Source organism: Oryctolagus cuniculus, chromosome 21, assembly GCF_964237555.1.
Source record: "Oryctolagus cuniculus chromosome 21, mOryCun1.1, whole genome shotgun sequence".
Taxonomy (NCBI): Eukaryota; Metazoa; Chordata; class Mammalia; order Lagomorpha; family Leporidae; genus Oryctolagus; species Oryctolagus cuniculus.
The window spans coordinates 22,908,233-22,920,584 of NC_091452.1; the positions used below are offsets into that span (position 1 = coordinate 22,908,233).

Below are 12,352 nucleotides of genomic sequence, written 5' to 3' on the forward strand. Positions count from 1 at the left end.
TAACATAAAAGCCCAAGAAGGGAATGATTTTGTGAATTACTATGTTTACAGGCATTGGAAGGATGTATAACTTTCTTGAATAATGATTTCAAGGCTTTAGGATACCACAGGGGTACACTTACAAACAGGGGAAAAGGAAAAATACAAAATCAGATTTGTGACTTAAGAGATATTTAGGTCTTGGGTATTGCCATTTTTAAGGGAAGAAAAGTTACTCTACTTTTCTGTTAACAGCCTTAAGCAATTACAGCCCCACACAGAATGAGGTTGGTCTTGGTCAAGCTCCAACCATCCTATGTGAATTAATCACAAGAAGGGGTTTGGTGCTGGATCCACGGTGCCGTGGGGTCTGACGCCGGGTCAGGACAAAGCACTCTGTTCCATAGTTAACAAAGTCAGGAAGGAGGAACCACTACCTCTTCCGCTGCTCCAGCTCCCAGTCCAGACGCGCCAGAGTCTGCTGGTGAGGGTCTCCCATGGTGACGTCAGCCTTGCTGATATCTGGCGGAGCCTCCTTATAAAACTCTTCCAAACTGACCAGATCAATTTCTTCATGCTTTGACCTACAGGCAAAAACCAGACATCAAGTTGCTGTTTCTAGAAACCCAAACGGTAGCTTAAGCAGGTGCAAGGCTCCCAGCTATGCCCACTCAGCCTTAGTCTAAAATTACGCAAGATCCCGGAATCCAGTCTTTGCACTAACACTCATCAGTAGACAAAGAGAGGTGGTTGGGGACATGTCACATGAGTTAGCCAGTGAACAGGAAGGGATGCTTAGCAAACTGACAAGTTTCTCCAAGTTGAGCAGGAGAGCTAGCAGCATATAGACTGTCAGGTTGAAACCAAGACATGTCATTTAACAGGAACAAATACAAGGTCTGCGCTTAAGTTCAAAACATTACCTGCATAAACATAAAATGAGAAGATCCAGCAGAGTGGAACCAGTTATGAGTACAATCTAGGGCTGTAACTGTTGCAGGCATGATGACATCCATGTATAAAAGAAAAGAAACTCGGGGCCCACACTGTGCGCAGTGGGTTAAGGCCCTTGCCTGAAGTGCTGGCATCCCATATGGGCACTGGGTCTAGTCCTGGCTGCTCCTCTTCCAATCCAGCTCTCTGCTATGGCCTGGGAAAGCAGTAGAAAATGGCCCAAGTCCTTGGGCCCCTTCACCCAGGTGGGAGAACTGGAAGAAGCTCCTGGCTCCTGGCTTCAGATGGGTGCAGCTCCAGCCATTGTGGCCATCCAGTGGATGGAGACCTCTCTCTCTCTGTTTCTATCTCTCTCTGTAACTCTTTCAAATAAATAAATCTTTTTTTTAAAAAAAGAAAAGAAACCCAATACTCTCAGCTGCCTTAACAGTCAAGTGCCCAGGTCATGGTCACGTGATGGCAGTAACAGCAGCTGCCAGTCATCCCTCGGTATCAGAGGGGACTGATTCCAGGACCTCTGCCAACACCAAAATCCAACCATGTGCAAGTCCCTGATATAAAATGTGCACTAACTGCCATGAGTTAGGCCCATCCTCCCCTGTGCTCTAAATCATCTCGTTTACTTCTCTCACCTAAGATCATGGAAACGCTACACAGATAGCTGTCATCCTGTACTGTTTAGGGAATAAAGACAAAGTCTGTACATGTTCATTGTAGTCACGTTTTTTCCTGAATATTTTATGCATACAGAAGCCCAAGTGTATTAACAGATGCCCACCATATGCTTCCCTCACCTCATTTAATTCTCGCATTTCTAGGAAATGGGGATTGTGAGCTGCATTATACAAGGGTCAGTAAGCCCTTCAGTGAAGGTCACACAGCTGAGCTGGGATCTGAACCCAGGCCCCTTGACTCCAGGGCCCATGCTCCTTCCACACGGTCACATTTCCTCCTTACTCTGGGGTAATCAGCTTCCACTGGGCAATAATCACAGTCCAGGGTACCATGTTCTTCTATTTTTGTACCTTTCTAAACTTGACTCACGAGAAGTTTACTTCCTCCATCTTTATTCAGGTTCCTCCCACAATAGTATCTTAGCTAACCATAGTATGCTATCAAAATCAGGAAACTGACACTGGTACAATATCATTACCTCAGGCACAGATCTGATGAGAATTTTAATTAAGTGTTTAAATAAATAATATTCTGGGATGTATTTGTGAAGCAGATAAAGAAGCCTCTCAAAAATCCACACCATGGGGCTGGTGCTGTGGCGCAGTGGGTTAAAGCCCCAGCCTACAATGCTGGCATTCCACATGGGTGCCGGTTTGAGTCCTGGCTGCACCACTTCCTATCCAGCTCCCTGCTAATGTGCCTGGAAAAGCAGTGGAGGATGGCCCAAGTACTGGACCCCTGTTCCCTCATGGGAGACCCAGAGGAAGCTCCTGGTTCTTGGCTTCGACTGGCTTAGCTCCAGCCATGGTGGCCATCTGGGGAGTGAATCAGTGGCTGGGAGACCTCTTGACCTCTCTAGACCTCTCTTGGTCTCTATCTCTCTCAAGAACTCTTTTAAATAAATAAATAAAAGCACCATCACCATCATTACTGTAAATACCGGTAGGGTGCTTGGTGCAGTAGTTAAGATGTCACCTGGGACACCAGCATCCCCTATCAGAGGCCTGGGTTCGACCTGGCTCTCTTCTCCATTCCACTTTCCTGCTAATGCAGACCTGGAAGCATAAGTGATGGCTTAAATAGCTGGGTCCCTGCCAGCCATGTGGGAAACACAGACTGAATTCCTGCCTTGGCCCAGCCCTGGTTATTGCAGACATTTGGAGAGCGAACCAGTAGGTGAAAGATCTCTGTCTCTCTGACTTTCAGATGAAATAAATTTTTTTAAAATAACAAACTAGGGGGCCGGCGCCGCGACTCACTAGGCTAATCCTCCGCCTTGCGGCGCCGGCACACCAGGTTCTAGTCACGGTCGGGGCGCCAGATTCTGTCCCGGTTGCCCCTCTTCCAGGCCAGCTCTCTGCTGTGGCCAGGGAATGCAGTGGAGGATGGCCCAAGTGCTTGGGCCCTGCACCCCATGGGAGACCAGGAGAAGCACCTGGCTCCTGCCATCGGATCAGCACGGTGCGCCGGCCGCAGTGCGCTGGCCGCGGCGGCCATTGGAGGGTGAACCAACGGCAAAAGGAAGACCTTTCTCTCTGTCTCTCTCTTTCACTGTCCACTCTGTAAAAAAAAAAAAAAAAAACCCTAGGGCCAGCGCTGTAGCACAGTAGGTTAAGCCTCCTGCTATGGCGCCAACACTCCATCTGGGCACCGGTTCAAATCTTGGCTGCTTCACTTCCAATCCAGCTCTCTGCTACAGTCTGGGAAAGCAGCAGAAGATGGTCCAAGTGTTTGGATCCCTGCACCCGCATGGGAGACCTTGAAAAAACTCTTGGCTCCTGGCTTCAGACTGGCTCAGCTCCAGCCGTTGCGGCCATTTGCGGAGTGAACCAGCGATGGAAGACCTCTCAGTCTGTAACTTTGCTTCTCAAATAAATAAATCTTAAGGAAAAAAATAACAAACCAAAAATGCTGGACCAGGTGTGTAATGTAGTCTGGCTCATGCCAAGTTTGCTACAAATAAAATCTGCCTGCTTTCAGTTTGCACAAACCATTCTGATCAAACAAAAACTCCTTCTCTTCCCTTTCCCTCCCCTTCCCTCTCTTCCTCTCTTCTCTTCCCGTTAGCTCCTTCCTCTGTCTCATCTCAGCTTGGTTTTGCCAAGAGGTGGCTCATTTTAATAAGGGCTCTGACAACCAGTTTGTTTATCCAAAGGAACTCAGCAGCACACGTTCATGTTCCAATGAATAAACACATTTGCAAACACAAACTGCTGCGTCTTTTGAAAACCAGGCCACAAGTTAAAAGATGTGACTAGTGATGAACTGCTCCCATACAATGTGGCCAGGAATCAAACTGGTAATGCAAAGACCCTTGCTGGGGAGAAAGGACTGTTCTTCACCAACTGCAGAGTTCAAAACTCAAAAGGATCCGAGAGGCTTCTGAGGTTCTTTGCAGCCTGAAACTACCCTTTGCAATTCTCCCACAGTCATCTATTTACCTTTTCCCAGATGCTACAGTCTTGCATGCTCACCAGATTTCTTTTAAAGAAACAGACTTGGGATGGGCGTTTGACCTAGCGATTAAGATGCCTGCATGCCAAATCGGAGTGCGTGGGTTTGATTCTCTGCTCTTGATTCCAGCTTCCTGTTGGTGTGGACCCTGGGAAGCAGCAGGCCATGGTTCAGGTGGCTGGGTCCCTGCCACTCATTTAAAAGACCTGGACTAAGTTCTTGGCTCACAGCTTCAGCCCAGCTCAACCTACCGCAGGCACTTGGGGAAGAACCAGCAGATAGGAGCACTCTCTGTGTGTCTGTCTCTCCCCATCTGTTTCTCAAATAAATTAAAAAAGAACAGAAAATGGAGACAGACTCAAACTGAACGGTAAGGAGAAAGCAGTTACCAAGACCATCTGTGCCAAAGCCCTGGCCTCCCACACTCACTTAAACTCCAGACACTTGGTGATCTCCTTCTGCAGGTGCATCACCTCATACAACAGGTTCTGTAGCTGCAGGTGATAGGCGTCTACTTTCTGCTTAGCCTGAAAAGGACAAGGTCAGAGGTGAGCAGGGCAAGTCCAGGTGGGGCTCAGCATCAGCAAGGTGAGAGGAGGTGCTAAGGAGGAAGAGAGTGAGTTAAACCTCTCAAGTCCTACCTCGTGGGTCTGGTCTCTTCCTTTCTTCAACCTGATGTGGGCTAATCGGTTAAGCTTCTTTAGCGTCATGAAATGCACACAGCTCTTGATCCTCCGTTCTTCAATTTCAACTGCCTGTGGGCAAAGAAAATGGTGTAGACCACTAGCAACAGGTACTGGCTCATTCCCTTCAGTCCTGTGCTGCCGACTCATCGGCACCAGGGCCAAAACAGACACTGGAGGGAGCTCACAGCCATGAGAGACCTCAGAAGGGAACCAGAAAGGTGACTGCGTAAGATACTTATGGTTCCCAGGCAAAATGCAATTTCTGCTTGGACTGGAAAAACAGTCATGGCAGACAAGGTGCAGCTAACACACATTTAACATCTCTTCTGATAGCTCCTAAAAAAGGCATCCTAACTACAGCAACATCTTGTCATAAAATCTTCTACAAACAATATTACAGAATAATTTAAATATACATAACAGAATCACAGATGAAAAGCTTGGCTATAATACAACAAATGGGGTTCTGGCACTGTGATGTAGTACGTTAGGCCTCCTCCTACAGTGCCAGCATCCCATATGGGCATGGGTTTGAGTCCCGGCTATTCCACTTCTGATCCAGATCCCTGTTAATGGCCTGGGAAAGCAGTAAAAGATGGCCTAAGTGCTTGGGCCCCTGCACCCGTGTGGGAGACCCAGAAGAAGCTCCTGGCTTCAGATCAGCCCAGCTCTGGCCACTGTGGCCATTTGGGGAGCGAACTAGCAGATGGAAGACCTCTCTCTCTCTCTCTCTCTCTCTCCCCCTCCCTTTATTTGAGGTGTAACTCCACCACTCAAGTAAATCAATCTTAAAAAAAAAAAAAAAAAAAAAGAATGTAATATTCTTAACATCAGCCAGCATTAAGCACAAGTAAGATTCCTGGGGGAGGCCGGCGCTGCAGCTCACTAGGCTAATCCTCCACCTTGCGGCGCCGGCACACCGGGTTCTAGTCCCAGTCGGGGTGCCAGATTCTGTCCCGGTTGCCCCTCTTCCAGGCCAGCTCTCTGCTGTGGCCAGGGAGTGCAGTGGAGGATGGCCCAAGTGCTTGGGCCCTGCACCCCATGGGAGACCAGGATAAGTACCTGGCTCCTGCCTTCGGATCAGTGCTGTGCGCCGGCTGTGCGTGGTGGCCATTGGAGGGTGAACCAACGGCAAAGGAAGACCTTTCTCTCTGTCTCTCTCTTTCACTGTCCACTCTGCCTGCCAAAAAAAAAAAAGATTCCTGGGGGAAAAAATGGATTTTTAAAAAATGCATCCATGTGGTCACACTGCTTAGTTTTTCTGCCCCCAAAGCCTGGTTTATTCTTTCAATAATGATGATTTTGAAAGCTTTCTCTGATTTACCTTTATAGTCCATCTTTATCACACCAAGAGAATGTATCAGTGCCATTACTTCTCAGCACCTAGCAAAATGGTGCTGAACAAAAATTGGATAAATGATCAAATCAGTTATGGAAAAAACTAATTCTCCTGTACCTTCATTACTTTTAATTTTTAATTTTTAAAAAAAAATTTTTTTTGACAGGCATAGTAGACAGTGAGAGAGAGAGAGACAGAGAGAAAGGTCTCCCATGCGGGTGCAGGGCCCAAGCACTTGGGCCATCCTCCACTGCACTCCTGGGCCACAGCAGAGAGCTGGCCTGGAAGAGGGGCAACCGGGACAGAATCCGGCGCCCCGACCGGGACTAGAACCCGGTGTGCCGGCGCCGCAGGTGGAGGATTAGCCTAGTGAGCTGCGGCGCCGGCCTGTACCTTCATTACTACCATTGGTAATGGGGTAGACTGAGAAATTCCAGGAAATTTATAGCCAGTTCTCCAGAGCCCCAGGCTCCAAACACCGTACCATGTCCAGGACAGACCAAGCCCAGGCAGGGCCCTGGGAGAGCAATCATAGCAGCACCCACGCAGAACCACGGCCCGCGGCTGCCTGGTCCCCCTGCTCACCACTTCCTTGCCGCCCCTGCTCTTCAGGTCCTGGATCTCAGCCATAAGCCTCTGCAGCTCCTGGCATGTGTACTTGTACAGCTCATAGTCTCTGCCAGGGTCCCGCAGGTCCACCTCCGCCTCCTCGCTGTAGTATTTTCCTTCCTGTGGAGGCAAGCAGACAGGCTGCAGATGGGGGCTGAAATTCTCCCTGCTGGGCCAGGGACACCTGCCTGAGGTCTCTGCTTACATAACAGTAACAATGAAGCCCAGGTCAGGTCGCTGGAGGATCTGTTCTTCAAAGCAACTGCTTTTCTTCTTTTCAAAACAGAACCCTTGCTCTCCTTCTGATTACAGAGCAACACACATTTCGTGTCAAGGACGCAGAGAGAACAACCAAGAAGGAAATGAACAGTAGGTGTTTAGCCTGTCAGGTCAGACACAGATGCCTCACACTGGAGTGCCTGAGTTCAATGCCCAACTTGGGCTCCTGGTTCCAATCTCCTGCTAATGTGGTTCCTGAGGGACAGTAATAAGGGCTCATGTGACTGAGGTCCCACCACCCAGGTGGCAGAACCAGCTGGAAATCCAGGCGCATGACTTTAGCTTGGCTATCGTGAGCTTTTGGAAATGAACCAGCAGACTACAGATCTATCACTCTCTGTCACTCTACCAAACAGATAAAAAAAAAAAAAAAAAAAAAAAGAACAAATAAACATTAAAAAAACAAAACTGCATGACAGTCCACTACAGCAATTAACCAGAATTCACTTTACCAAATCCCTGTTGATGGGCATTTAGTTTGCCTAATCAAACTTTAACAAAGACTAATATATCGTAATTGGTCTCTGGTCTCCTAGCCTTTGCATTAAACAGAACACATTAGTTCATGGAAGAGCCATAATCAATGCCCCAAAAAGAAAGGCTCTTCAATGATCTTGGTTTCCTAAATTTGAGGAAGGTATCATTTTGTTATTTAAATACAAACTGGGGGGTTGGCGTTGTGGCCAAGCAAGTTAAGCTACCACCTGTAATACCAGCATCTCATATCAGAGCTCCAGTTCAAGTCCCAGCTCCTCCACTTCCAACCCAGCTAATGTACTTGGGAAAGGAGAAAAGATGGTTCAAATACCTGGGCCCCTGCCACCTATGTCAGAGACCGATGGAGGTCCAGGCTCCTGGCTTTGGCCTGCCCCAGCCCTGGCCATTGCAGCCATTTGGAGAATGAACTAGCAGATGCAAGATTTCTCTGTCATTCCACCTTTCAAATAAGTAAAAATAAATCTTTTAAAAAATTTAAAGTATGGGGGCCAGCGCTGTGGCATAGTGGGTAAAGCCACCACCTGAAGTACTGGCATCCCACATGGATGCCAGTTCAAGTCCGGGCTGCTCCACTTTCGATCCAGCTCTCTACTATGGCCGGGGAAAGCAGCGGAAGATGGCCCAAGTCCCCTGCAACTACATGGGAAGACCCGGAAGAAGCTCCTGGCTTCAGATCGGCACAGCTCCAGCCGTTGCGGCCAATTGGGGAGTGAACCAGCGAATTGAAGACCTCTCTCTCTCTCTCTGTCTTTCCTTCTCTCTGTGTGTAACTCTGCCTTTCAAATAAATAAATAAATCTTTGAAAAATTAAAATAGATAAATTAAAGCTGATGTTTCTCTATTCTAGTTTTTCAAAACAAAACCACTAAGCTATCAGTTGGTTTAACAGATTCAAGGACACAGAAACAAACAGAAGGAAGAGAAGAACCTGCTGAAGACAGGCACTGGCAGTCACAGCTAAGGCTGTGCGGCACAGGGCTCACCCAAGAACACGACATCTCGGAAGCTCAGTGCCGTGCCGCAGGTGGACGGCCTTCCTCTGGCCGTCAGGAAAGTGAGAGACACACGGCTCCCCGGGATGCGTTCTCTGTGCAGGCCCTCACAGTGCTAACGGAAGCTGCTAGTTCCCACGCTGTTACAGCTAAACTTGATGGGGACATTCAGGTTCTTTGCGGCCGAGGGAACTTTAGTCACTGGGCAAGTGGAGTCCACTGAGAGGCTGTCCCTGGTAGACGTGACCCTGAGCTAAATAAGTGTCTGGCCAGGAGCTGCAGCTTCTCAACACCATGGCAACCCCGGCCCATCGCACCTGCTCGGTGTCTGAGCGGTTCCGCTTCCCTTCAGTTTGGGATCCGTCGCTTCGGATGACTTTGGGTTTCCGTTTCTTACTTGATTCTGATGACATGGCTGTTCCTCGAGGTCAGGAGGAAATGGCAGAGAGCTGTGAAGAGGAGAACATTTCTGAGATTTCTCTGGAGTCAGAATACTGAAGTCTAACTCATCATTGTGGCCCCTTACAGATCTGCTAACTCACGAAGTCACTGATCCCTCCAAAGGTTACGTAATCCTCTGAATCCTGCAGGGAGTCTGCTCTCGCTCCACCTCCTCTTCGACACAGGCATCAGCACCACCGCACTGACCCTGGGATCATCTTCAACCTCTCCCTTCCCCACTCCGTGCACATCCTGCACTCAGCGGCTGACCCGTGCCATGCATCTCTCCCTCTCAACACCCTAAGCCAGGCCCTCTGTACTCCTCTCCAGGACAACAGTGACAGCCCTGCCCAGCAATGCTGTCTAAATTCTGTTTCTTAAAAAGGGCTTACCTGAGGCTGGCACTGTGACGTAGCAGGTAAAGCCACTGCCTGCAGTGCCAGCATCCTGTATGGGCACCGGTTCGAGTCCCGGCTGCTCCACTTCTGATCTAGCTTTCTGCTATGGCCTGGGAAAGCAGAAGATGGCCCAAGTCCTTGGGACCCTGCACCCACATGGGAGACCCAGAAGAAGCTCCAAGCTCCTGGCTTCGGATTGGCCCAGCTCCAGCTGTTGCAGCCATTTGGGGAATGAACCAGCAGATGAAGATCTCTCTTTCTCTAACTCTGCCTTTCAAATTAATAAATAAATCTTTAAAAAAAAAAAAAGCCTAATTAATGCCTCTCCTATTTCGAAACCTTTTCTGGCTCTTCATGGTGCACCACGGTGGACATCTGCTGGCCTTGGTTTGTCCACAGCCCACTTGCCCAACTGCATTCCTTGCATTCCTGTTCTTAGGAAGCCTCCTCTGCCACCCACTAACCTGAGTCCTGGCTGCAACTGCACTTAGCACCCTGGGTCCCAGAACACGCCACACAATCTTGCAGAGATCTTCCTCCTTCTCTCTGTGCACCTGAAGACTAAGAAATGCTCACTGATTGCTCCAGGAAGCCTCTCAGGGCTCCCCAAGGCCCTCCCTTGGGTATTTGGGATACACTATTAGAGGATTTCTCTCTCTGACTTTCTTCCCCATGTGCCTGGCGAAACGCTCCATAAATTGGTAGCTCCTTAGTCTGGCACGTAATAAGCTTATTCCCAACACAACCAACAGGTCACAGCGTGGTGGGCCTTCACCTAGGCACTTCATGGGTGTGTTCACATTCGATCTTCCTAACTTTTCAGATGGGAATTGTTACTTGTGTCCCAGATGAGAAAGTGGAGGCTCGGAAGGGAAATGACTTGCCTAGTCACCATGCTAATATGCTGAAGCTTGGGTCCATCTGCAGCTACACCGGGGCTCTAGACAGCTACATCCTCAAGCCTCCTCGTCCTGCCAGCATATCCTATGACGGTGTCATAAATATTCTGGTTGACCCTAAAATTTACAAAGATCAGAAGCTATGTTCCACGGGGCTCAGCAGTCACCACCCCTCATGGTCATCCCCAGTCTCTCCTGAGGCAGGCAGCACAGCTCCTGATCTGTAACACTGAGAGCCAACAGCGTGTCATGACGGAATCCCAACCTGAGTGGGACTCCCTACGATATCATGTCGCTATGAGTCTTAGAACAAGTCGCTTCCCTTTCCTCTGGTCTACATCCTCACAAAATCAACGAGAGCAACAGCCCCTGCCTCAGGGGTTGCTGTGGGCATGAACATGGGAGCTCCTCTGGGGAACGGGGAAAGGGCATCTGGTGATGGCCCAAGGACTTGGGTTCCTGCTACCACATGGGAGACCCAGATGGCGCTTCTGGCTTAGGCCTGACCTGGACCAGCTGTCGTGGGCATTTGGAAAGTGAACCAGTGATGGACAGTTTCTCTGTCCCTCTCTGTCAGTGTGCCTTTCAAATCAATTAATCAAATCACCTCTTAAGGGGGAAGAGGGAGCAAAGAAAAAAACTTGGGGCTTTAAATGGTCCATGAGGGGCCGGCGCTGTGGCACAGTAGTAGAGACTCTACCTGCGGTGCTGGCTTCCCATATGGGCATTCAGGTCCCAACCGCTCCTCTCCCTATCCAGCTCTCTGCTATGGCCTGGGAAAGCAGTAGAAGGTGGCCCAAGTGCTTGGTTCCCTGCACCCATGTGGGAGACCCAGAAGAAGCTCCTGGCTCCTGGCTTCAGATCAGCCCAGCTCCAGCCATTGCGGGCGGCCATTTGGGGAGTGAACCAGCGAACAGAAGACCTCTCTCTCTGTCTCTCTCTCCCTCTCTGTAATTCTGCCTCTACAATAAACAAATCTGTCTAAAAAAATAAATGGTACATGAGTGACCTTAGATAACACTGAACACCTAGGGGCCAGCATGACGGCACAGTGAGCTAAGCTGCTGCCTGCAATGCCAGCACCCCACATCACAGCAGAGCCCGGGTTTGAGTCCTTGCTGATGTGTGGTGTGCCTGGGAAGGCGGTGGAGGTCGGCCTTAAGTACTGGACCCCTGCCACCCCTGCTGCACACCAAGCACGGGAGTTCATCCCTTTCCAGTTCCTTTTTGAAACTTCTGTTTACTTCCAAGAAAACATCGGCTCCCTAGCTTGTCCACAGCTATGAACGCAACAAAAGGACGGTCTCGGAGCCTTAGACAATGAAACCTGGCCAAAGATCATTAACAATCACACTTCCCCGCTATATTTATTACTGTCATTTTCATCACTACCATCTGCATAAAAAAAGTGAAAACGGTTTTCCGTTTATTGTGGAGACTTAAACGTTTTCTCTCGAGTCAGTTTAAATTGAAAAAGAAAGAAAGAAAGGTGCCTAGATTGGGGCGGAGGATTTGGTACAATGGCTAGAACGCAGCTTGGACACCACATGCCCAGGCTGGAGTCTCGAGTCCATCCGAGCCCAGGTTCCTGTTCACGCACAGCCCGGGAAGCAGCAGGTAACGGCAGCTCCGGCCCTGCCACCCACGCAGGCCCAACCCCAGCTGCCGAGGGCATTTGGGGAGCTAAGTGGCAGGTGGGGGGTTTTATTCCCTTCCCTTCATTCTCTCTCTTTCAAATAAACAAATATTTTAAAATGCTAAAGTGAGTAAACAATAATTAGTGATTCGACAAAGCCACAAAAGTGCGACCCCAAATACTGAAAATGCGGTAAATCCTGGCTCTGGCAAAGCAGGAGGCTGTCCGGCACGCGGACGCGCGTGGCCAATGTGCACTCTTAGCACCAGCACCGCCACCATCCCCATCAGGCTCCACACGTCCCTCATCACCAAGCGGCTACAACCCAGACCCCGAGGATGCGGCCGCGAGCATTTTCCAGATGAGCAAACAGCGCCCCACGGCGCCTACCCGGAGAGCAAGGTCAAAAAAAGCCCGCCGCCCAGGGGCACCTTTCGGGCAGTCCGCACCTCAGTCCCAGAACGCCCGGCCCTGCCCGCCGCCCAGGTCGCCACCCAGGTCGCCACCCTGGTC

The 12,352-nt window shown here is 49.6% G+C and overlaps 1 protein-coding gene across 6 annotated transcripts in view; it reads right to left on the reverse strand.

The window, feature by feature from the left end:
• The window catches only part of THOC5 (THO complex subunit 5), a 47,023-nt gene that overhangs the window by 34,541 nt on the left and 130 nt on the right, over positions 1 to 12,352 (reverse strand). For 4 of the 6 annotated variants that reach the window (XM_008274682.4, XM_008274681.4, XM_070065758.1 and 1 more), the window contains exons 2-6: positions 8,783 to 8,914; positions 6,673 to 6,816; positions 4,704 to 4,817; positions 4,492 to 4,589; positions 417 to 563 (exon numbers count right to left, since the gene is read on the reverse strand). In XM_008274682.4, coding sequence (XP_008272904.1) covers positions 417 to 563; positions 4,492 to 4,589; positions 4,704 to 4,817; positions 6,673 to 6,816; positions 8,783 to 8,878 — 599 coding nt within the window. In that variant the 5' untranslated portion in view covers positions 8,879 to 8,914. Of the gene's footprint in view, positions 1 to 416; positions 564 to 4,491; positions 4,590 to 4,703; positions 4,818 to 6,672; positions 6,817 to 8,782; positions 8,915 to 9,298; positions 10,321 to 12,352 lie in introns of those variants that run through there. The other 2 variants (XM_051826501.2, XM_070065757.1) reach the window with 2 other exon arrangements.